This window comes from Pseudophryne corroboree, chromosome 5 (genome assembly GCF_028390025.1).
Source record: "Pseudophryne corroboree isolate aPseCor3 chromosome 5, aPseCor3.hap2, whole genome shotgun sequence".
Classification (NCBI taxonomy): domain Eukaryota; kingdom Metazoa; phylum Chordata; class Amphibia; order Anura; family Myobatrachidae; genus Pseudophryne; species Pseudophryne corroboree.
In genome coordinates this window covers 409,730,186-409,757,679 of record NC_086448.1, presented here as the reverse complement: position 1 = coordinate 409,757,679, position 27,494 = coordinate 409,730,186, and the positions used below count along the sequence as shown (strand labels likewise).

Below are 27,494 nucleotides of genomic sequence, written 5' to 3'. Positions count from 1 at the left end.
TACAATAGAGAGATTGAGGACGCTACTGGGCCACAACCCTTCAGTGTGCAAGGATCAGGATGAAGTGGCACTATTTGGGGCCACATTCGTTATGGGTTTTAGTGGGGTGTTCAGGATCAGCGAGCTGGTAGCGAGATCTAAGCTTGCAAAAGGCGACGGTCTACAGTACAAGAACGTCACAGTAACCAAACAGGCTGTGCTATGCAAAATACAAAGGTCTAAGACTGATCAGGAGGGGAAGAGAAAGTGGATTCAGCTGCGCAGGCATGCAGACGTTGCATCATGTCCAGTGGAGGTGGTCAATGCCTTCTTGGGCGGCAGGCCGCAAGGCAGGGATAATTTCCTTGTCCACACGGACGGATCACCGCTAACTAAATTTCAGTGTGCGGCAGTCCTGAAAATATGCGTAGCGGGCAGCGGATGGCTGGCGGAGAGATTTAGCACCCATTCATTCAGAATCGGCGCTGCCATGCCGGCAGCTAGCGAGGGTTGCGCAGTCGATGAGATCAGGGCCATGGGCAGGTGGAAGTAGGATCGCTATAAGGTCTATGGCAGGCCGGTCACCAGCCAGCTAACATCTACTTTAAAAATCCACCACCCCCCTCCGCAGGGAACAAAGAGCCGAAGCGCATTTGGATCGTCGGCCACTCCTACGTTCACTGGGCGGAAAAGAGGGCCATTGCGAGGCCCTACGGCAGGCATTTGGGCCTGGCAAGGAGCGCGGGACGAGTGTTCTGGTTCAGGCGGAGGGAGATGAAGTGGCACGGCCTCAGGGAGGCGTTGCTGCAGGGCGAGCAAACGGCAGGCAGACCCAACATAATAGTCATTCATTTGGGAGGTAACAATTTGGGGGACACAAAGTCCCTGGAAATGGTAAGAAGGATCGGCACTGACCTGGCCTGGGCAAAAGGGCGTTGGCAGGCGGTTAACTTCGTGTGGTCTAGCATCATCCCCAGGCTGACCTGGCGCGGTGCGTGGAAAGGGTCTGCCATAGAGAGGACCAGAAAGAAGGTCAATGTAGCAGTGAGTAAGTGCATGAGGGCACTGGGAGGAAAGGTCATCCGTCACACAGACATCAGTCAGAAGGTCAGGGGTATGTATAGGGCAGATGGGGTGCATTTGTCGGACGTTGGCATTGACTTGTTCAACAACGCTTTGCAGGAGGCACTGGAAGTCTAGAGTAGGGAGGATTGCAGTGTGGGGGGTTTTCGGTACTCGGGCAGGCCCGGGAACCTCAGTGGTGGGAAGAAGCGGTGCGCAAGGCAGGTGGAGGACTGGAGCCAGCTGAGGTTGCAGATTCACAGATGGCGAGGTGCTGCACGGCAGGCTCCAGCTGTCGTCGGCAGGCCGTTGGCTGCGCACCAGGCCAGAGTGATCTGTGGGGACTGGCTCCATAGCGGGGGTGTTGCTGAGGGCCTATGGAGTAGGTATGTGGCACGCCCCATCATAAATCAATGATGGGCATTGATAGGGTTTTGTGCCTTTCCACCATTTCTCTGTCCCTACCCTGCAAAAGGTCAAATGTAAATAAGATAACGTTTAATAAAGAACTGTGGCCAGTGATTCAATCCCAGATCTTGTCTCCGAGTATGATTTCGGTAGGGATGATGTTTCCGGTTGGTTTAGCAGGGACACAGCAGAATACCCTCTCTCCCTTATGGGGATGCGGCGCAGTGGCATGTCCTCCATCCAGAAGGTGAGACTGACTGGCTGTGCCCTTGCACCGGGGGCGGGGTCTGGCTAGGTGTGCAACGGCAATCTCCCCTCTCGTTGCTCCATCCCTAGTGCCGCCGAATGATGGGTAAAGCACACCTGCTGCTGCTGTGTGTGCATGTAGGGCTGTGTGTGGCTTCCCCCCTGTCAGCTCACAGATGGAGCCTGTGTATGCTTCTCACCATGTAGCCATATTTTGCTCTTGTAATGGGACATAGTTATATTGGTGAGTGCACAACCTATTCCCTGCACTCTCCTGAGGTGATAACCTTTTAATCTGAACTTTTTGCAGAAATATAAAATCATGGGTAACATGGTGGCACATTGGTAATACTTCCGTCAAGGGGTTCCAGTGGAGGGGGAGTTTTGGTGGGTGGGGTGACAAGTGGCAGTGGAGACACGGGGCCAGAGATGCTTGTTGATGATTGGGCCATGCAGCAGCAGCAGGGGCTGTCTACAGGGGAGGAGATAAGCACATCACTGGGGTGTGAACGGCTGTGCAGAGAGCTGCACAAACAAAAGTTTGTGCAGTTTCTGCACAGCCTGGAACTTACTCAGTCGCTGCGACGATCCGGGATGCTGGTGACGTCAAGAATCCTCCTCCATAACGGGTGGACACTCCTGCATTTTTTCTGGACACTCCCAGGAAACGGTGAGTTGCCACCCAGGAACGCCTTATGCCTGTCAATCTTCTTGCGATCGCCCCTGTGATCACCTTCTTCGTAGACAACGTCGCTGTCCGGCGACCCACCTGCGCATTGCGGACCGCACACATGCGCTGTTCAGACCAGATCGCACAGCTGCGAAAAAATGAATGACCCCCTTAGTCAAAATCGCTGGTAAAGTTATCAAAAGCTCCTACTGCCAGTTCAAGGGAAATCGTTCAGTCAAATTCTCTCACTGTCAAAATCTCCGTGTATATGTACCTTAACAGCTTGAGATGTGCACTAACTTTTATTAAGATTTTGACTATATAGGTAGAGCCCCCTTTTACACATTAGAATAGGTAGATTCCCCTTTTACACATTGCGGCAGATAGAGCTCCCTTTTACACATTACAGCAGGGAGAATCCCATTTTACACATTATGGAAGGTAGAGCTCCCTTTTACACAATACAGCAGGAAGAGTCCTCCTTTTTACACATTATGGCAGGTAGAGCTCCCTTTTACACAGTACGGAAGGCAGAGTCCCCTTTTACACATTAAAGCAGCAGAGTCCCCCTTTTTACACATTATGGCAGCAGAGTTCCCTTTTACGGAGAGAGAGAGAGAGAAGGATAGATAGAGACAGAGGTTTATACTTACATTTGCTCCGGGGCAGCAGCATCAACCGGCCAGCAGTCCTCTTGTCCTACCTGCTCTACACTGCTGCTCTTTGTAGAGCAGGGCACTGTGGGTGGGCTGGGGGCGTGCTGGGAAAGTCATCATCCCTCCCAGAATACAGGGGTAGAGGAGGGGAAGTATGGAGGTGGCGCAGGTGATATACACAGCGCAGCAGCACGGGCCAGCGGGTATTGCCAGTGGCACACATCTAGTTATGGCCTTGGTGTAAAGGGAGGGTTAGGGGGTGATGGAGAGGGGGAACAGTTTTATCTCCCCCTTGTCAGGATTTACACTATTGGAATGCCGGCATCATCAGTATTCTGACCCCTGGCATCCTAACAGCTAAGGTATCATACTGAATCCTTTGATTCATTCTTAACCATAGATCTTCCATAGCAGGAGATGCACTTATTCCAAAATCATTTACATCAATTATAATATGTACTGTTATGTGCTGAAATATTTTTTTCTACACTATAATTTTTTAAATTTTTTTGGGGGGTATTGCATCCGACACCGGAATGCTGAAGCCTCCATTAATGTCGGCATTAGGGAAACATCCTACAAAGTATACAGCCGTTGGTACTTGACCCCCAATAAACTACATCGTTTATACCCACAGTCCTCAGCTCAACGCTGGCGAAATTGTGGAATGGTAGACATCCTTTTTCCACATCTAGTGGGAATGCCAAGTGTTCCAACAGTTCTGGAACATGGTGGTAACTCTTATGGCTAATGTCACCTCCTGTTCTGTGCCTATGAACCCAGTGGTATTCCTTCTCCACATGCCCCTTAGTTCAGTGTCAAAATCAGAAAACAGGCTAATCTTTCATGTGTCTAACGCTTCTACACCTCTAATTGCCAAATCATGGAAATCCCCCATACCTCCAACCAAGAGCGCTCTGACAAATGGATTGTGGTACGTTTCCGCCATGGAATATATCACCTCCCTTCTCAACAATACTTTACCTACGTACCATCAGAGCAAGAAAAAAAGAGACATTGTTTCCCTCAGCACCCTGAATGATAACAGTAACCAGATTTAAATCCCACATAATATAAGAATTCAGAGATCTCGGTTACACATATTTGTGCAAATGTGTGAATAAGCCCCAAAGCCGCATCAAGGTGTCTCTGTATATTTGGGGTCCCTAACGCTATATCTAGGTGCAGGGTGTGGCACCCCAAAACACCAACATAAGCCAGAAAGCCCAGGGCCACATACCAGTGAAACTATAGTGTTAATAAATTAGTATTTAGGAAGCCGAAGCTATAAAGAAGGTGATACAAAAAAGAAATGTAATTAAAACTACCATCAGGTCTGGGATTCATGGTACACCTTTCCTTCCTCTAATTTGCCTTTCATCTCCTCTTTATCCCTATCCTTCTCCTAGCACTATCCCCCACCCCCCTACCCCATCTTTTATCTTACTGGTTTCCTCTTTCTAGGTTTTATTTTTTTTTTCTCTTCTTTTTTCCTTTCTCCTCTTACCTTTTACTTTTTTTTTCCTTCTTTTTCTTATAATAATAGTTTCTTGAGATATATGTGTTGTTTATCCAGCCTTTATTTGCCCCAATATATAACAATGCCACAGAACTTAATATATTTTACTACATTGTCATACTGTTGTATTCTTCAGGTTTTTTTAACAGCTGATTTCTGTAACTGAATGTACTTTACACCTTGTGCACTAAGTTTATTGTTGACTTCCTGTTCACTCATTTATTATTCTTTGTAATACCATAAAATAAATTGTTAAAAAAATACAGTTTTGATGGGGCCTGCAGCATGTGCTGCAGTTGCTAACTTTCATTCCACCACTGGCAGCCATGGTAATATTAAAAGGCAGTGAAACAAAATGGCTTGTGTATGGGGTTACAGATCAATTTTCGGTTAACTGTGACCTTGCTAAGGATAGGAAAAGTGATCAGCAAAGCTGTAACTAGTCATTTTAGTGTCCTGTCCCAGAAAGAGAATTGGTGTTCTCTACCTCCCCATATTTAAAATGTGGACAGTCTGCACCAAAGGTGTGTCTTCATGGCATAGGGGGGTGGCCACAAAATACTCCCAATACTCCCAACTCACATTACACCCCACAATAATGTCCGTTAGTCACATTACACCATACAGTAGTGTCTGTTATTCACATTACACAGCACAGATGTCTGTTATTCATATTACACTACACAGTGGTGTCTGTTATTCACATTACACTACACAGTAGCATCCGTTATTCACATTACACCACACAGTAGCATCTGTTATTCACATTACACAGTACAGTAGCATCTGTAAATCACATTACACCGCACAGTAGTGTCCGTTATTCACATTACACTTCACAGTAGTGTCCGTTATTCACATTACACCACACATTAGTGTCTGTTCACATTACACTGCACAGTACTGTTCATTATTCACTTTATATTGCACAGTAGTGTCCGTTATTCACATTACACCACACAGTAGCATCTGTTATTCACATTACACCACACAATAGTGTCACTTATTCACATTACACAGTACAGTAGCATCTGTAATTCACATTACACCACACAGTAGTGTCTGTTCACATTACACTGAACAGTACTGTTTGTTATTCACATTACATTGCACAGTAGTGTCTGTTCACATTACATTGCACAGTGCTGTTCGTTATTCACATTACATTGCACAGTAGTGTCCGTTATTCACATTACACCACACAGTAGCATCTGTTATTCACATTACACCACACAATGGTGTTATTCACATAACACAGTACAGTAGCATCTGTAATTCACATTACACCACACAGTAGTGTCCGCTATTCACATTACACCACACAGTAGTGTCTGTTCACATTACACTGCACAGTTCTGTTTGTTATTCACATTACACTGCACAGTAGTGTCTGTTATTCACATTACACTGCACAGTAGTGTCTGTTATTCACATTACACTGCGCAGTAGTGTCAGTTATTCACATTACACTGCACAGTAGTGTCCGTTATTCACATTACACTGCACAGTAACATCATAGTAACATAGTTTCTGAGATTGAAAAAAGACAACTTGTCCATCGAGTTAAACCTGTTTGTGGTCTCCTACGCTGTATTAATTTTAGGACTAATTTTATTTGTTGCTAATGTCGGCCGTTGTATTTAGTCTTTTTTTCTTTTATAACTATAGTGCATAGCTATGCACCATAACCCTGTATACAGGTGAAACTCAGAAAATTAGAGTATCATGAAAAAGTTCATTTATTTCAGTAATTTAACTTAAAAGGTGAAAGTAATATATTATATAGACTCATTACATGCAAAGTGAGATATTTCAAGCCATTATTTGCTATAATTTTGATGATTGTGGCTTGCAGCTTAAGAAACCCGCAAATCCAAAATCTCAGAAAATTTTAATATTTCATAAAATCAATAAAAAAAAGGATTTTAAATACAGAATTGTCGGCCCTCTGAAAAGTATAATCATGCATATGTACTCCGTACTTGTCACAAAAGAAATTAACCAATCGCCATGCGCTCACTGTGTTCACCATATAAAATGGAACAATTATATGTAAATATCATAGACCAACTCAAATGGTTGTACCGATACTTAAGTCCAAAAACAGTCTTTGTGAAGATGTCAGATCTCTGTTTAATGGCTCCTAGAAGGTGTCATACATCTCGTCCAGTCCTCCAGTCGTTTGGATTATGTAAGAAAACAATATGAACATATCATGGTGTAGTATGTTCAAAACTAGGGCAAAAATTTAAATTTAAAGGTTCTTCATATCCCGCTTGTAATCAAATGCATACCCGACTTAAACATCACACATGTGAATTCCCCTCATAAAGGTATCTTTAAATCATCATTATGTCATGTTTGTCAAAAATCTCTGTAGAACTACCACAAATCTCAAATAATGCATACCATACTCACTGATAAACAGGATGGTACACCTCCTATAATGGTTTCTTTGATGAGCTCAACGTGACTCCGTCACTATATATATCCTAATACCAGGCTTGAGCAAGGTGTATAGTCAAAACAATTTATTAAAAATGTTTAAAAAGCACACCAATAACAGACAGGTATTTACAATGGCGGTACCAAAAGAACATGCAGTAATTACCAATTGGAAGCCATGCATATCGGTTCATATCCCGGCGGCCGAAATTGGACTGCCCACATAGAATGGAAACTGCAAAAACCTACCAACCGTAAACACTACACCGGTTCAATACACCCGCTTCCTATTGTAGGTCTTTGTCAAGGAAACCGAGTGTATCACATAGCCCCCAGTATTTATTATACACAGCCGGAAATGATTGTGACATCAGCGGCTTTGTTAATTGGCCGCTGCATTGCTAAGCAACCACGTTGATGACTATACGTCACCACCACCACCATGGAGCATGAGCAAACGGTGACAGCATCAGTGCGTCATCACACTAGCCAGCAACAACCAATCAAAGCATTTAGTTCATGGATGACGGTGCCAAGACACTGCAAAACAAATATATACACAGGAAATAGATCAGGACAGCGTGGTTACGTCACTTTGTAAATATGTTTAATTCCTAGGTTACATGGAGCATATAACCCCGGTTAAAGGGACTCCACGTACCCCCCACACTACATGTATCCATATGTGTAATAAAATCTTACATTGCTAGGTGAAAATATTTAACCTCATAATCCTCAAAATATATATATCTGTACTGAAGTATTGAATAATATTATTTACTGTATAAACATATTTAAAACTGGTTCCATCATCCATCTTACAGACAATGCATCATAATACAATATATAACATACTAAATGAATTATTATAAAAACCACCTTAATTCAAACTCATGATTTAAACCGTCAGGTGCTAAGGTACCTACATTTAAAATCCACCTCATCTCTGCTTGTGCCAATCTTTTATCTCTATTGTTCATACGCCAATGATTAATTGTTTCCAGTCCATAAAATGCAGTGATATGATTAGTATAGCAATTATGATGTTCCTTAAAATGAAGTGAAAAAGGATGTGTCTCGAGGCCCTTCCGTATATTCCTAATATGTTCCATCCATCTAATCTTTAAAGTTCTAGTTGTTTTTCCTATGTATAACTTATTGCAAAAGCATTGGATGGCATATATAGCAAATTTACTGTTACAGGTCACAAATTGTTTAATTCTGCATTTCTTCCCATTTCTCTCAATAGTTCTAAATTTTCTCATATCTGTGGGGCAACTTTTGCACATATTGCAATCCCCACATCTATGGAATCCCTGGTTCCTCCTGTGGGTTTCTCCATATAGGCACTTCTGACTAAGTTACCCTTTAAATTATGTGTTCTTCTGTATATAAACCTAGGGCGTTCAGGTAAGATGGTAGATAATACGGGGTCCCTTAAGAGGAGGTGCCAATTCCTCTTAAAAATACTTTCAACATACCTATGATGACTGTTATAGGCGGTGTTAAATGCCATATTAAGTCCCTTTTCTTTGTTGTTATTACTTTGATCTTGTTTTGTGATTTGGAGCAAATTTTCCCTTTCTATCTGAGATACTTCTTCGTTCAAGGTTTTTTGTAATTCCATTGGGTTGTAACCCCTCTTCCTAAATTTATCCTTCATCACAGATGCTTCCTTTACGTAATTAGATTGAGAAGAACAATTGCATTTTAATCGTATAAATTGGCCTTTGGGGATATTCTACAACCAACGTGATAAATGATTACTCCTAGTATCAATGTAAGTGTTAGAATCCGTGGGCTTATTAAATATAGTGGATTCTATCTTGTAATTTTCAATATATAATTGAAGATCTAAAAAATTAACTGTTTTTTGGTCACAATTAAAACTCTATTTAATATTTAAATCATTATAATTCAAGTGAAAAAAAGCGATAAAGCTCCTCCAGGCCACCTTGCCAGATAAAGAGCACATCATCTATATATCGCCACCACCTGACCAGATTTGCCCCCCATTCATGTCCACTCCAGACAGAAGTCTCCTCCCACCTGGACATGAAGATGTTGGCATAAATGGGGGCAAACCTGGTCCCCATGGCGGTGCCGATTTCCTGGTTATAAAATATCCCATCGAAGTTAAAATAATTATTATACAGTATGTATGTAATACCTTGTAAGATGAAGTACTGTAAATTATCATCCAAAGAACTGGTTACTGTTGTCTGTTTAACTGCCTCTATCCCATCAGTGTATTTAATTATGGTATATAGGGACGTTACATCTCCTGTCACCAGGAACATACCATCCTCCTATTTGACATCTTTCAATTTAATTAATATGTCCCTAGTATCTCTAAGGTGAGAACGTTCCTCCATCACAAATGGTTGTAATTGGTGATCTATATAGTGGGACAAATTTGCTGTAATTGAGTTGGTACAGTACCTGCTATTATCGGACGACCTGGTGGATTTCTCTCGTCCTTATGTACCTTCGGTAGGAGATAAAGAACAGGCACAGTATATTCCTTATTAATAATTAAACCAGCTATATTCTCATCTATGGTATTATTCTCCGTAAATTCCCTTACTATGTTTTTTAAACCATTCAGGATCCGTATAGAAGGGTCTGACCTTAATTTCTTATACGTTGTTCCATCCTTTAATTGATGTAGGCCTCCTCTACATAGTTAGTTCTACTGAGAACAGGGCAATTCCATTTGTGACTGACACGACAAATGATTCACTGCAAGAATAATGATTATTTTTATCATTAATAAAATATCAGAAGTTCTGCAAACTATGCTATCAATAAACTATAATCATTAAGTTAACTGTTAAAGTAACAGGGAAGTTTAATTCTGTAATTATCAGAATTATACAGGTACAAATATTATGTGACAGACATGACACTGAACCGGAACACAAATTCAGGATGAATATAACTTCCTTCCAAATCTTCCAAAATACGAAACCTACAGTTCCATGACTTAACACTGAGAATGATAGAGTTGTTGGCTTGGTTGGGTAAAGAAAATAAGAACTGTCAAGTATTTGTAAATATTTTATTAAACTTTATTCTTGTGACAGACACGACATAGGAATTGTGACAGACACGACATGTTCCAAAATACTTGCAAAAACCATTTAAATCTGTCAATTAAACTACATCATAATCAAAGCTAACATCTTGAAAATACAGTTTAAGCCTATTATCAAATTGTGGCTCTGGTAAGATTCTTATAATCTGGTGTCTATCAATATTTGCCTCATCATCAACTGTAGACCAAAAAACAATTGTCAAATAAGGCACAAAATCACCACAGCTTTCCACAGTCTGCCATCTTGAATAAACAATGCTGCCATCTTATGATTTATAAAAAAAACAGGTGTTTATCATCTTTGGTTTTACAAAATATTAACTTCAGAGAATATACATTTTCACTACAAGATTAATTGTGGCCAGGAAAAGATGTTCTGGTTGACATAATCATGGAATTACCCAACAATAACCCCTCCGCCCTTATCAGCTTGTTTAATTATAATAGATTCATTCATTTTTAACCTTTCCAATGCCTCTCTTTCTTTCTTTTTTTTTTATTTGTGTTTATGGGCCAGTAAATTATTCTGTAATGAATTAATTTCATCCGTCACAATTTTATTAAAGGCATCTACAAAGCAAACTTATAGGTAACTAGGATTAAATGTTGATTCCTTTTTCAAAATGGAAGAGTTATCGGGAACAATAGTAGTTTGAACATTCTTAGAAGAAAAAAATGTTTTAAAGACAACTTACCAATAATTTTTTGTACATCAATATACAAATTTAAGAAATTAATATCATTGGATGGATGGAATTTAAGTCATTTTTGTAGGACTGAGATTTCATCCTCATCCAATGTATGATCACTTAAATTAAATTTTTTTGTGAGATTAATAGACCCTTCTTTTTTTAAATTGATCAATTTGTCAGACTTATTTTTAAGTTTAGTTCTTTGTCCACCTCTTTTCCCATGTCTAGTTTTAATGGCCGAGTGGGTGGATATTCTCTTATTATTTATTAATGGTATCTCCATGAATCCCTCCTCCTGTCTAAAAAATCTGGAGTATTATCCAGACTTCTTAAAGGTTCAGATCTGTTTCTGGAAACCAAAGGGGGATTTTGTGGTGGTCTATATGGTTCATCATTCTCTCTCAACTCTTGTGTGGACTGGAACCAAGGTTTCTGATTGAAACGATTTTTTCAATTTGGTTTGTTCCTTTTATTGACAAAATTATAATTTTTGAGGTCATAAATGGGATAATTACCTCGTTTATCACGTTTGCCGTGATCTTGATAGCTAGTGAAATCTGAAATGGGGACTTTTCTATTTCTATTCCTAATGTTCATTTTGTTTTTGTTTTTATTGGTTTGTTATCTCCATACAGGGGTAAACACTGGAGTCTGTGGATCGGGTATGATCCTCCTTACTTCGGCGTATTGATTACCCACTGATGGGACATCCAATTGTTCTAACTCACCTTTTTCTTTAGAGACCTTATCCCTATGAAATTGTCTTTGTTTTCTTAGGATAATGCCTTTTTCATTAACTCACCTTTTTCTTTAGAGACCTTATCCCTATGAAATTGTCTTTGTTTTCTTAGGATAATGCCTTTTTCATTAAAGGATGGAACAACGTATAATAAATTAAGGTCAGACCCCTCTATACGGATCCTGAAAGGTTTAAAAAACATAGTAAGGGAATTTACGGAGAATAATACCATAGATGAGGATATAGCCAGTTTCATTATTAATGAGGAATATACTGTGCCTGTTCATTATCTCCTACCAAAGGTACATAAGGACGAGAGAAATCCACCAGGTCGTCCGATAATAGCGGGTACCAACTCAATTACAGCAAATTTGTCCCACTATATAGATCACCAATTACAACCATTTGTGATGGAGGGACGTTCTCACCTTAGAGATACTAGGGACATATTAATTAAATTGAAAGATGTCAAATAGGAGGATGGTATGTTCCTAATGACAGGAGATGTAACGTCGCTATATACCATAAATAAAAACACAGATGGGATAGAGACAGTTAAACAGACATTAGTAACCAGTTCTTTGGATGATAATTTACATAACTTCATTTTACAAGGTATTACATACATACTGTATAATAATTATTTTAACTTCGATGGGATATTTTATAACCAGGAAATCGGCAGGTGTGAGGAGACTTCTGTCTGGAGTGGACGTGAATGGGGGGCAAACCTGGTCGGGTGGTGGTGATATATATATATATATATATATATATGTGTGCTCTTCATCTGGCAAGGTGGCCTGGAGGAGCTTAATCACTTTTTTTCTCACTTGAATAATAATGATTTAAATATTAAATAGAGTTTTAATTGTAACCAACAAACAGTTCATTTTTTAGATCTTCAATTATATATTGAAAATGATAAGATAAAATCCACTATATTTAATAAGCCCACGGTTTCTAACACTTACATTGATACTAGGAGTAATCATTTATCACGTTGGTTGAAGAATGACCCCAAAGGCCAATTTATACGATTAAAATGCAATTGTTCTTCTCAAGATAATTATGTAAAGGAAGCATCTGTGATGAAGGATAAATTTAGGATGAGGGGTTACAACCCAATGGAATTACAAAAAACCTTGGATGAAGTATCTGAGATAGAAAGGGAAAATTTGCTCCAAATCACAAAACAAGATCACAGTAATAAAAAGAAAGAAACAGGACTTAATATGGCACTTAATACCGCCTATAACAGTCATCATTCGTATGTTGGAAGTATTTTTAAGAGGAATTGGCACCTCCTCTTAATGACACCGTATTATCTACCATCTTACCTGAACGCCCTAGGTTTATATACAGAAGAACACATAATTTAAAGGGTAACTTAGTCAGAAGTGCATATATGGAGAAACCCATAGGAGGTATCATCAGGAACCAGGGATTCCATAGATGTGGGGATTGCAATATGTGCAAAAGTTGCCCCACAGATATGAGAAAATTAAGAACTATTGAGAGAAATGGGAAGAAATACAGAATTAAACAATTTGTGACCTGTAACAGTAAATTTGCTATATATGCCATCCAATGCTTTTGCAATAAGTTATACATAGGAAAAACAACTAGAACTTTAAAGATTAGATGGATGGAACATATTAGGAATATACGGAAGGGCCTAGAGACACAACCTTTTTCACTTCATTTTAAGGAACATCATAATTGCTATACTAATCATATCACTGCATTTTATGGACTGGAAACAATTAACAATCATTGGCGTATGAACAATAGAGATAAAAGATTGGCACAAGCAGAGATGAGGTGGATTTTAAATGTAGGTACCTTAGCACCTGACGGTTTAAATCATGAGTTTGAATTAAGGTGGTTTTTATAATAATTCATTTAGTATGTTATGTCACGACTAACTGGGTTTGAGGTTCCGGCAGCTGAGACTTGCCTAAGGAAGTAGTTGTCTGCGGATGAAGAAGACGAGGGGGTTGTATATAGTTCCTTCTCATGGGACAAGGGGCAATGGAGAACTTAGGCGGGGCTAGGAGTCAGTGAGTTGTAGTTCTTGAGATTGAGGCTGAGGTAGAGAACTGTGGCTGTGAATGGTGACTTAAAGACGTAGTTGAAGACAAAGATCTGTGGACTGTGGCTTAGAAAGACGAGGCTGTAGATCATGAACTGCAGAACTGTGAATGGTGGTGTAAAGACGTAGCTGGAGACAAAGAACTGTGGACTGTGGCTTGGAAGACGAGGCTGTAGGTAATGAACTGCGGAGCTGTGAATGATGGTTTAAAGACGTGGCTGAAGACAAAGAACTGTGGACTTTGGCTTGGAAGACAAGGCTGTAGATACTGGAACCATCCGGCCCGGAGGACCTTACTGGGTCGGGGTTTCAAGGAGCGCTTCCACGGATGGCAGTGGGTTAGCAACGGCAGGACTGCGGCAGCAACTAAAAGACGGCAGGCAAAACCAGGGAGTACCAGGAAACAGCAAGAATCCTGGGAGCACAGAGCTATAGCACCTACAACTGGGTTGTAACTTGAAGCACTGGCGCCCCTGTCATGAACCAGCCCCCTTTTATAGGGAGAAATCTCCCTGGATTGGCCGGATACACAGGAAGCTTGCACCTTTGCCTCAGAATTGGTCTCCAACATGGCGGCTCCCAGTACAGCAGGCCTTTGCTGGCACCCAGACACTCCCCCGCCCCATGTCTCCTAGTAACTGCCCTTGAGTGGGAGCCGCTGCAGCGGCGTCCTGCCGCCATGAGCGGACCCCTCAGCGCCGCCCACCCGCTGCAAGCGGGCTCTCCACATCAGCCCTTCTCCGCCGCTGCCCAGAAGCCGCCCGCACCGCAGACCCCGTTGACCCGGCACGCCAGTAAGTCCCCGGGTGCTGACATGTTATATATTGTATTATGATGCATTGTCTTTAAGATGGATGACGGAAGTTTTAAATATGTTTATACAGTAAATAATATTATTCAATATTTCAGTACAGATATATATAATTTGAGGATTATGAGGTTAATTATTGTCACCCAGCAATGTAAGATTTTATTACACATATGGATACATGCAGTTTATGGGATATGTGAAGGCAGTAGCGGATCTTGCCACGGGCAAGCAGGACTTTTGCCCGGGGCGCCACCTTCCGGAGGGCGCCGTCGCCGTCCAGAGGGCGCCTCACCATGGCAAGATCTGCTACTGCTGTGCCCTCCGCTGCCCGCTGTGTCCCCCTGTGAAGGGAACTAGACGCTACGCGTGTAGTTTCCCTTCGTGGAGAGGGCCTTTGCTGTGCGGTACGCAATGACGTCATCGCACACCGCTCAGCATTTCAGCGGCGCTACTACTGTACAGGGGGTTAACTGACCACGCCCCCTGTATGAAGCCACGCCCCTATGTCCTGCCCGGGGCGCAAAAAGGGCTCGAACCGGCCCTGTGTGGAGGGTACGTGGAGTACCTTTAACCGGGGTTATATGCTCCATGTAACCTAGCAAACATAATTACAAAGTGACGTAACCACGCTGTTCTGACCTATTTCCTGTGTATATGTTTGTTTTGCAGTGTCTTGGTGCCGTCATCCATGAACTAAATGCTTTGATTGGTTGTTGCTGGCTAGTGTGATGATGCACTGACGCTGTCACCGTTTGCTCATGCTCCATGACGGCGCCGGTGGTGATGTATAGTCATCAACGTGGTCGCTTAGCAATGCGGCGGCCAATTAACAAAGCCGCTGATGTCACAATCATTTCTGGCTGTGTATAATAAATACTGGGGCTATGTGATACACTCGGTTTCCTCGACAAAGACCTACAATAGGTCAAAACGTGTCAGAAGCAAGTGTATTAAACCGGTGTAGTGTTTACGGTTGGTAAGTTTTTGCAGTTTCCATTCTATGTGGGTAGTCCGGATTTCGACCGCCGGGATATGCACCGATATGCATGGCTTCCAATTGGTAAACACTGCATGTTCTTTTGGTTCTTACCACCATTGTAAATACCTGTAAATACCTGTCTGTCATTGGTGTGCTTTTTAAACATTTTTAATAAATTGTTTTGACTATACACCTTGCTCAAGCCTGGTATTGGGATATATATAGTGACGAGTCGTGTTGAGCTCATTAAAGAAACCGTTATAGGAGGTGTACCATCCTTTTTATCAATGAGTATGGTACGCATTATTTGAGATTGGTGGTGGTTCTACAGAGATTTTTGACATCGACGACATGGGGTATATGCAATTGCGGTCGAATTGCCGCAAATGTCGAAAAACGGGGCATTTTCGACACAAAAAAAATGATTCGACAATGCAATACAGTACTTTTTGACCAAAAAACGGCCGTTTCAAATTCGACTTTTTGCAATTCGACAGTTGTCAAATTCGACATGTCTGCAATGGTAAAAATGCAGCTTTTCGACAAAAGTGTATTCAATTGAAGAATGTCAATTCGACAACAGTGCTTTTCGACAGTCATTTCGTAAATTTCAGTCTGCCTCATTTTGCTGGCGGGATCTAATGCAAAAATGTAAAAACATGATTTTTTGTGTGTTTTTTTTATTGCTAATAGCATATCTATTTATATTAGAAGGGATTATGTACTTGGTTTGTCTATTAGGAGCCACAAGTATTATTTATATATTTTTTAAAAGAATATTTTTTTTTTTACTGACTAAAATAATATGGAGAGATCAGAGCATGTTTTTCAGTGGGAAGGGGTGGGAATGTGTAAAAAATCCTGAAAAAAAATGCGTGGGGTCCACCCTCCTAAGCATAACCAGCCTTGGGCTCTTTGAGCCGGTCCTGGTTGTAAAGATACGGGGGGGGGGGGGGAATGACAGGGGATCCCCCGTATTTTCACAACCAGCACCGGGCTCTGCATCCGGTCCTGGTGCCAAAAATACGGGGGACAAAAAAAGATAGGGGTCCCCCGTATTTTTAACACCAGCACCGGGCTCCACTAGTCAGAGAGATAATGCCACAGCCGGGGGATACTTTTATATTGGTCCCTGCGGCCGTGGCATTAAATCACTAACTAGTCACCCCTGGCCAGAGTACCCTGGAGGAGTGGGGACCCCTTAAATCAAGGGTTCCCCCCCCTCCAGCCACCCAAGGGCCAGGGGTGAAGCCCGAGGCTGTCCCCCCCATCCAAGGGCTGCGGATGGGAGGCTGATAGCCAAGTGACAAAAATAAAGAATATTGTTTTTTGTAGCAGAACTACAAGTCCCAGCAAGCCTTTCCCACAAGCTGGTACTTGGAGAACCACAAGTACTAGCATGTGGGGGTAAACGGGCCCGCTGGTACCTGTAGTTCTACTGCAAAAAAAATACCCAAATAAAAACAGTACACGCACACCGTGAAAGTAAAACTTTATTACATACATGCACGCCGACACACACATACTTACCTATGTTCACACGCCGACTCGGTCCCCTTCTCCACGTAGAATCCATGGCGTACCTGAAAATAAAATTATACTTACCAAAATCCTGTGTAGATCTGTCGTCTTCTACTTGGTAATCCACGTACTTGCCAAAATAATAAAACGCAAAACTTGGCACCTGTCCATACTGCCAAACATACCAAAACCTGGTTCAATGACCGGATTACTGTGCTGGATTGGCCAGCAGACTAGTTTACCTGAACCCCATAGAGAATCTATGGGGCACTGCCAAGAGGAAGATGAGAGACTGAACAATGCAGAAGAGCTGAAGGCCACTATTGAAGCATCCTGGTCTACCATAACACCTCAGCAGTGCCACAGGCTGATGGAATCCGCTGCATTGAGGCAGTCATTTGGGCAGTAAAAGGAGCCCAAATGAAGCACTGAGTACATATGCATGCTTATACTTTTCAGAGGGCCGACATTTCTGTATTTAAAAAACATTTTTTATTGATTTTATGTAATATTCTAATTTTCTGAGGGGTTTTCTTAAGCTGTAAGCCACAATCATCAAAATGATAACAAATAAAGGCTTGAAATATCTAACTTTTCATGTAATGAGTCTATATAATATATTAGTTTCACCTTTTAAGATGAGTTACTGAAATAAATGTACTTTTGCACAATATTCTAATTTTCTGAGTTTCACCTGTATCCTTATCCATTAGGAATTTATCTAGCCAATTCCTAAAAGTAGTGACCGAGTACGCCATTACTGCTCTCTCAGGCAGTAAATTCCAAATACATATTGTCCTTACTGTAAAAAACATTTATGCCTTTGTGTGTGAAATATTCTCTCCTCTAACCTAAGCTGGTGTCCACTTGTCCTCTGTGTTGATCTTACCAAAAACAGATTCCTCACAAGCTCTATGTATTATACACACTGCATCACAGTACAGTCCCTTATACAAGTGTACGCCACAGTATAGCTTCTTATACACATAATGCCAGGTAGGCCTCTACACCTTATTCCTCCTCTTCATTACACCCCCCCCCCCCAGGGGGTATGTATGTGTGTGAGAGCAGGGTGTAGTGTCAGTGAGCAGTGTGTGTGTGTATACTGTATGTGTGTGAGCGGTGTGTGTGAGCAGGGTGTAGTGTCAGTGAGCAGTATGTGAGCTGGGTGTAGTTTTGGTGAGAAGTGTGTGTATGAGCACCCCTTAACACCTTGGAGCAGCTATGTTGCTGCTTACATTTCTTGCTGTTCAGGCTCAGGTACTCCAGTCCCTCCTCAGACACGGCAGTATTTGTAAAGGGGGGTTTCCAAAGGGTGGTGGAGCCAAGCATAAGGGGTAGAGCTTGAGAAAATATGCACAGGTAGTATGCATTGCCCTCAAACAGTAATGCAGTGTGCAGAATAGAAATGCTGGCACTCACAGAAATTAAGACTCACAGGTGACCGCAGGCTACTCATTTTATAATAACTTTCATCATGGTATCCCTGACGAAGGTTATTATAAAGGAAAATGTTGGAGCAGCCTGCAGGCGCCTGTCAGTCTTTATTTCTGTGTGACAAAGAGTGCTTGAGTGCCACCATTTCTATACTGCAGATATATATATATATACAGGGGTAGCCAACCCTGGTCCTCACGAGCTACCAACGGTTTATGTTTTCCAGGTCTCCTCACAGAATCACAAGTTACATAAGTAATTAGCCCCACCTGTGAATCTTTTAAAATGTGTCAGTGAGTTATACATACTTGCCTACCTGACCCTCTCCATGAGGGAGAAAATGCTCTGTTCCTGGACTTTCCTGGTAATGTATGATTGCCATCACCTGTGGTGAGCCAGGTAATTGATAAGAAAGGTGTTTCACCCCAGGTGATGGCAATCATACATTACCAGGAAAGTCCAGGAACAGAGCATTTTCTCCCTCATGGAGAGGGTCAGGTAGGCAAGTATGGAGTAATGACTGCACCTGTGCACCTGCTGTAGCTAGTGCACGCACAGTGTAAAATCAGTGTTATGCACTGATTATTGGACTGGTGCTGCACTCAACATAATATTAATAAAGACATAGTACAAGTAATTTTTGGCAACGTTTCAGTTTTGCCACTATCGTCCATATATTACACACACACACACACACACACACACACACAAAATGCAGCTTAATGCAGGTGCCGTCTTTACCTGCTGCTGTAGGGATGGTCAAGACTTAGGGGAGACTACAGTACAGAGGAACACAGAACTAAAGCAGCAGCTCCCTCCGATCGTGAGTGCCACTTACCTGCCATCTGCTCTCCCCTTGCCCAATCTCTGGAGATCTCTGAGGAGGAGAGCAGAAGTGACTGGCCGGGAGATATCACCCCCAGCCCCTGCTGTGCTCCACCACCATACCACTGCTCCATCACCCTCCCCCCTTTAAAAATCGCTCTCCTAAGGCGATGAGTCAGCGGCAAGGGGGAGGTTCTAGTTACTCTGAACCCCCCCTGCGTGCGCTAGTGGAGGGGCGGAGCATATGCGAGAGAGGAATCATGTGTAATAATAAGGTAGACTAAAGCGGCATGCAGCAGCTGTGTCCATGATGTTCATGAGCAAGTGGAGAAAGGGAGAGCTTAGGATTGGCGCTGCCAACTGTCATTCTCACCAATGCTGCATTCTGATTGGGTAGAGGTTGCTGCTGATTCTGCCCTGATAGTGGAAGCTTGAGAGTGTGGGTGCTCTGCAGATGCTGCAGATTGCACAGGGGAGCAAGAGGAGTGGCCTTCAGTGGAGCACACAGGGGAATTGGCTGCCAATCGGTATGGATTCTAATTGTTTGCCCACAGGGCAAATTCGCTGTAGGCTAAGCACCATCTGCATCATCCTAGTTATGGCCCTGATGATCAGGATAATGTCATGAGTAAAGCCAGAGTAATAATACAGTGATAGGAGGACAGCCAGCTGTGCTATTTTTACTATCTCTGTCTTTGGATGGTTATACAGTAGCTAAGGCACTGGGGAGGAAGTATGAGTTATTATTAAGTTATAGCTTAAAGTGAGGCATACTTAACTACTTTTTCATATTTCTGTCCTGGAGATACCCAGAGAGGAGAAGCAGCTGAGTACTTTTCAGCCAGCCACATCATTAGGCTCTGCAAATAATGGGATAAAATTATGCAGATTCATATAATTTTAACCTCACCCCCTCCAGATTGACCCACAATTTTCAGCTTCATCTCCCTATCCTGCCTGCTTTACTAGGAAGCGGGTGGGAAACAGGAGAGATACCCACTCTTCCGGGGGTGTGGGTGACTACCCAAAAAATTGTGAGTCTCCCACAACTTCTGGAAGAGTAGGTAAGTATAAAAATTAGAGATGTGGGGCTTGCACTTTTCGTGTTTTGGTTTTAGTTCTAATTCCACTTTCGTGTTTTGGTTTTGGCTTGGTTTTGCCAAAACCACCCTTTCGTATGTTGGTTTTGGTTTTGGATTTGGATGATTTTTGAAAAAAACATAAAAACATCTAAAATCACAGAATTTGGAGGTAATTTTGCTCCTACGGTATTATTAGCCTCAATAACATTCATTTCCACTCATTTCCAGTCTATTGTCTGAACACCTCACACCTCACAATATTGTTTTTAGGCCTAAAAGTTGCACCGAGGTGGCTGTATGACTAAGCTAAGTGACACAAGTGTGCGGCACAAACATCTGGCCCATCTAGGAGTGGCACTGCAGTTGCAGACAAGATGGCACTATTTAAAAACTAGTCCCCAAACAGCACATGATGCAAAGAAGAAAAAAAGGTGCACCGAGGTTGCTGAATGACTAAGCTACGCGACACAACCACCTGGCCCATCTAGTAGTGTCATGCAGTGGCTGAATGTCAAGAGTGGCCGCAGTTGTTTGGTCCACTGACCGCATCTCCAGCACCACCCTGTCATTTTTTTAAAATTCTGCAATTGGTGGACTTATACGGCGGTACCCCAGGAATAATACAGCAGTACCCCCGGAATCATACGGCAGTATCAGACAGGATGGCACTTTTCAAAAACTAGGTCTCAAACAGCAACTCATGCAAAGATGTCAAAGAGGTGCAATGAGGTAGCTGTATGACTAAGCCAAGCAACACAACAATTCCCACTGAAATTATACGTCCAAATCACTGAAATGAAATGGCAAAATCACTAGAATTATACATCCAAATCACTGGAATTAAATGGCAGTACCACTGGACATATACGGAAGTGTCAGACACAGGATGGCACTTTAAAAAAATAGTCCCCATATAGCACATGATGATAAGAAGAAAAAGTGCAAGATGGAATTTTGATGAGCAACATCTCCACATTTTGTGGAAGTAACCTTCTACGCCGATCGCTGACAAGGTTACCGGCTGCACTAAACACACTTTCGGAGTGCCTCTTTTTCCTGCCAGTATACATACGGACTGTCTGACATACCTACTTGGATGATGTCACTCATATAATCCTCCACCATTGTTTCAATGGTGACAGAATCATATGCAGTGACAGCAGACATGTCAGTAATTGTTGGCAGGTCCTTCAGTCCGGACCAGATGTCAGCTTTTGCTCCTGACTGCCCTGCATCACCGCCAGCGGGTGGGCTTGGAAATCTTATCCTTTTCCTCGCAGCCCCAGTGGAGGGAGAAATTGAAGGAGAAGCTGTTGACGGGTCACGTTCTTCTTGAGTTGACAATTTACTCACCAGCAGGTCATTGCACCTCTGCAGACTTGTGTCTGCCAGAAAGAGAGATACAACATAGGCTTTAAACCTAGGATCGAGCACAGTGGCCAAAATGTAGTGCTCTGATTTCAACAGATTGACCACCCTTGAATCCTGGCAAAGCGAATGAAGGGCTCCATCCACAAGTCCCACATACTTTGCGGAATCACTCTGTATTAGCTCCTCCTTCAATTTCTCCAGCTGCTTCTGCAATAGCCTGATGAGGGGAATGACCTGACTCAAGCTGGCAGTGTCTGAACTGACTTCACGTGTGGCAAGTTCGAAGGGTTGGAGAACCTTGCACAAGACAGAAATCATTCTCCACTGTGCTTGAGTCAGGTGCATTCCCCCTCCTTTGCCTATATCGTAGGTGGATGTATAGGCTTGAATGGCCTTTTGCTGCTCCTCCATCCTCTGAAGCATATAGAGTGTTGAATTCCACCTTGTTACCACCTCTTGCTTCAGTTGATGGCAGGGCAGGTTCAGGAATGGTTGCTGTTGCTCCAGTCTTCGGCATGCGGTGGCAGAATGGCGATAGTGGCCCACAATTGTTCGGGCCACCGACAACATCTCCTGTACGCCCGTCATTTTTAAAAAAATTCTGCACCACCAAATTAATTGTATGTGCAAAACATGGGACATGCTGGAATTTTCCCAGATGTAATGCACGCACAATATTGGTGGCATTGTCCGATATCACAAATCCCCAGGAGAGTCCAATTTGGGTAAGCCATTCTGCGATGATGTCCCTCAGTTTCCGTAAGAAGTTGTCAGCTGTGTGCCTCTTACGGAAAGCTGTGATACATAGCGTAGCCAGCCTTGGAATGAGTTGGCGTTTGCGAGAAGCTGCTACTGTTGGCACTGCTGTTGTTGCTGCGGGAGGCAATATATCTACCCAGTGGGCTGTTACAGTCATATATCCTTAGTCTTCCAGGTTCCACTTGTCCGCATGTCCGTGGTTAAGTGGACACTGGATACAACCGCACTTTGTAGGACACTGATGACTCTTTTTCTGATGTCTTTGTACAATCTCGGTATCGCCTGCCTAGAGAATTGGAACCTAGATGGGATTTGATACCGGGGACACATTATCTCCATCAATTTTCTAAGTCCCACTGAACTAATGGTGGATACCGGATGCACGTCTAACACCAACATAAGTGTCAAGGCCTCAGTTATCCGCTTTGCAACAGGATGACTGCTGTCATATTTCATCTTCCTCACAGAGGACTGTTGGGCAGTCAATTGCTTACTGGAAGTAGCACAAGTGGTCTTCCGACGTCCCCTCTGGGATGACGATAGACTCCCAGCAGCAACAACAGCAGCGGCAGCACCAGCAGGCGTACCACTCAAGGATCCTCCGGAGGAATCCCGGTTAGGAGAGGACACCTCAGTCTTGACAGTGACATGGCCTGCAGTACTACTGACGGATGAGGAAGTTGACGTTGAGGGAGTTGGTGGTGTAGCTTGCAGGAGCTTGGGTACAAGAGGAAGAAGGTATTTAGGTGTCAGTGGACTGCTTACGCTCTTACCCAAAGTTTCACAACTTGACACTGACTCATGATGAATGCACTGCAGGTGACGTATAGGGGAGGATGTTCCTAGATGATTGACATCCTTACCCCTACTTATTACAGATTGACAGAGGCAACACACGGCTTGACACCTGTTGTCCGGATTTGTGGAGAAATAATTCCACACCGAAGAAGTGGCTTTTTAGGTAGTTTGCCCAGGCATCACAATGGGCTTCTTCGTCCCTCGGACAACAGGTGTCTCCCCCGGTGCCTGATTTAAACAAACCACATCACCATCAGAATCCTCATCGTCAATTTCCTCCTCTGCACCAGCAACACCAATATCCTCATCCTGGCCATCAGATACATGGCAAAATTGTATTGCTAAATTGCAGAAATAGAACATTTTCTATCTCTGTGATAATTATCATTAGAAAACAGACCCCTCAGTAGGGCAAAATTGTATAAATTATTTTTTTAACATCTTTTGTATAAGATGTGGCTTTCAGAATTGAACATCAAACCTACTGTTTTTGTATGGTAGCATGAAAAAAATGGGGTGTGGCCTTTTGCCTGCTAGGCCCTGCCCCTGGTATAAAATACACTGAAAAAGCCAGATCCAACATAAAATACATTGAAAAAGCCACTTTCAAATAAAATAATTGCAAAAGCCAGATCCACATAAAATATATTGAAAAAGCCGGATTCACATAATACACTTCAGCTCCCCCATGTGTCACTCCAACCAGCACCCTCTTGTCACTCCAACCAGCACCCTCCTGTCACTTCAGCCAGCACCCTACTGTGTCACTCCAGTCACCACCCTCCTGTCACTTCAACCAGCACCCTGCTGTGTCACTCCAGTCACCACCCTCCTGTCACTTCAACCAGCACCCTGCTGTGTCACTCCAGTCACCACCCTCCTGTCACTTCAACCAGCACCCTGCTGTGTCACTCCAGTCACCACCCTCCTGTCACTTCAACCAGCACCCTGCTGTGTCACTCCAGTCACCACCCTCCTGTCACTTCAACCAGCACCCTGCTGTGTCACGCCAGTCACCACCCTCCTGTCACTTCAACCAGCACCCTGCTGTGTCACTCCAGTCACCACCCTCCTGTCACTTCAACCAGCACCCTGCTGTGTCACTCCAGACACCACCCTCCTGTCACTTCAACCAGCACCCTGCTGTGTCACTCCAGTCACCACCCTCCTGTCACTTCAACCAGCACCCTGCTGTGTCACTCCAGTCAGCACCCTGCTGTGTCACTCCACCCACCACCCTCCTGTCACTTCAACCAGCACCCTGCTGTGTCACTCCAGCCAGCACCCTGCTGTGTCACTCCAGCCAGCACCCTACTGTGTCACTCCAGCCAGCACCCTGCTGTGTCACTCCAGCCAGCACCCTGCTGTGTCACTCCAGCCAGCACCCTCCTGTCACTCCAGCCAGCACCCTGCTGTGTCACTCCAGTCACCACCCTCCTGTCACTTCAACCAGCACCCTGCTGTGTCACTCCAGCCAGCACCCTGCTGTGTCACTCCAGCCACCACCCTCCTGTCACTCCAGCCAGCACCCTGCTGTGTCACTCCAGCCACCACCCTCCTGTCACTCCAGCCAGCACCCTGCTGTGTCACTCCAGCCACCACCCTCCTGTCACTTCAGCCAGCACCCTGCTGTGTCACTCCAGCCACCACCCTCCTGTCACTTCAGCCAGCACCCTGCTGTGTCACTCCAGCCAGCACCCTGCTGTGTCACTCCAGCCACCACCCTCCGGTCACTTCAGCCAGCACCCTGCTGGGTCACTCCAGCCAGAATCCCCATGTGTCACTTCAGCTTCCCTCAACTTGCTGGTGGGTGTCTCATCTCTAGTATCTGGCTCCCTCAGTTCTAAGTCCCCGTAGTGCTGCCGCGTGTCTTTCTGGAGTGGTTACCGAATCTGTTGTGGTCATGTGACTTTGTGTTTTAGGAGCCACATTTGAAGAAAGAAATAGCCGCATGTGGCTCAAGAGCCACTGGTTGGCTACCGCTGGTGTAGAGCCACCTGAAGCATACGGGCAGCTCTCCAATTTCTACAGCTGCTGGCCCTATCTGCTCATGTGATGTCATGTATTCAGAGGCAGGGCCAGCACAGGGCGGTGGTGAATCCTGCTCTGCCACTACAGTGGACCCAAAACAATAGTTTAGCCTCAGAGCAAACAATTTTGAGTTCAAAAGAATTCAAACATGTCTAGTCTATTTGACAAACATAGCCAAAGGTGTTTTTTATTTCAACTCATCACTAACATACTTGATTATATGTTAAAATGTACAGTATGTGTTAAGTTGTTTGTTGGAAATCAGGAACATGACTGTTCATATTGGATTCACATACTGTAGATAATAGTAATATGTTGTTATTTATTTCCTCAGTACAGGGCAACTACACTCCCAGCCTTCAAGTATTATGTGACATGTGCGTGCCTTATATTCTTCTGCATCTTCATTGTGCAAATTCTTGTATTACCAAAGTAAGTATGTTTCATATTAATGTTTACTATGAGAAATCATATGCCACATCTATAAATAATTTCCTTTGACAGATAACAATAAAATAATATTAAACAAAATATCTAGATGCGTAGAAAACAAAATCTTGTCATGCGTATTTTTATTGTGCCAGGAGTTTAATCTAATGGTGTGTACACACGGTGAGATTTTTTCTTACAATTTTGACAACATAGTCAAAATCGTAAGAAAAGTTAGTGCAGATCGCAAGGTGAAAGTCACCTTGCGATCCCGATTCGATGCCGATGCATGGTCCCGCGCGGTCGGCATCGCAAGAATAGATTGACTGTGCAGGCAAGTCAATTTTGACTATATCTATCGAAGAGATAGTCAAAATTGCCACTTAGCCAAAATCGCACATAGTCAGAATCGCAAGCACATAATGAGTGAGCTTGCGATACTGACTATGTGCCGACCTGGCCCCTGTCGCATAGTGAGAATCGGGCATAGCCCAAATCTCACCGTGTGTATGGGCCATAAGGTATAGTATTAACAAAAAATAAAATAATTAATAATTAGCACATCATCTCTGAAAGTGTCAGATGTATGTTTGCCAACTACATTTACCAATGATTGTGCATTTTATTATCAGTTATTTATATAGCGCACACATATTCCACAGCACTTTACAGAGAATATTTGCCCATTCATATCAGTCCCTGCCCCAGTGGAGCTTACAGTCTATATTCCCTACCACATGTACACGCACACACATTCACACTAGTGTTAATTTTGTTGGGAGCCAATTAACCTACCAGTATATTTTTGGATTGTGGGAGGAAACCGGAGTACCCAGAGAAAACGCAAGTACAGGGAGAATATACAAACTCCGCACAGTTAGAGCCATGGTGGGAATCAAATCCATGACCTCAGTGCTGTGAGGCAGTAATGCTAACCATTACACCATCCGCATGTGACAATCCAATGATATTTCATTTTAAACATACATATTTAGCACATATTACAAATTTTACTTGCATTCATAGAAAGTATATTGGGGGTAATTCCAAGTTAATCGCAGCAGGATTTTTGATAGCAATTGGGCAAAACCATGTGCACTGCAGGGGAGGCAGATATAACATGTGCAGAGAGAGTTAGATTTGGGTGGGTTATTTTATTTCTGTGCAGGGTAAATACTGGCTGCTTTATTTTTACACTGCAAATTAGATTGCAGATTGAACACACCCCACCCAAATCTAACTCTCTCTGCACATGTTATATCTGCCTCCCCTGCAGTACACATGGTTTTGCCCAATTGCTAACAAAAATCCTGCTGCGATCAACTTGGAATTACCCCCATTATGTTAGAATCCAAAAGAGGTCTATAACACTCAGTGTTAATGTTACTGCATGTAAAAATACAGTGATCTGTGTTGCTTCCAGAATTATTTACTTCCCATTGCTGGCTCTACACTGAATTGCTTTTTCTTGTTACCCTTTTGGACCAAAATGTCTTCATCTGACAGTAACTGTCTGGACTATTTTTGGCTATGGGCCCTATTCAGTATTGCGATCGCATATCGATGATTTTTGGAGCAGTGCGCACTCGTTCTGCATGTGCGCAGCTCGGGATATGCGTTTACATCTGAGGGATGCAAATGCCTCTGCCTGATTGACAAGCACAGGCATTCACAGGGCAGTTGGTGAGGCGAGGTAGTGTTGCGGGGGCATGGTGTCTGGAACACGGGTGGGTCTGGGCAGTGGCACCACAAGGTGGGTGAGGGGGGTGCGGCCCGCACCCGGGTGTCATCCGCCGATGGGTGACACCAAAGTGCCGGCTCCTGCTCAGTGACAGGAGCTGGGTGC

The 27,494-nt window shown here is 43.3% G+C and overlaps 1 protein-coding gene across 1 annotated transcript in view; it reads left to right on the top strand.

The window, feature by feature from the left end:
- The window catches only part of ADCY2 (adenylate cyclase 2), a 1,664,414-nt gene that overhangs the window by 1,247,649 nt on the left and 389,271 nt on the right, over window positions 1–27,494 (top strand). The window contains exon 14 of the mRNA XM_063922769.1: window positions 25,554–25,651. Within this exon, the coding sequence (XP_063778839.1) occupies window positions 25,554–25,651 (98 nt within the window). The remainder of the gene's footprint in view (window positions 1–25,553; window positions 25,652–27,494) is intronic.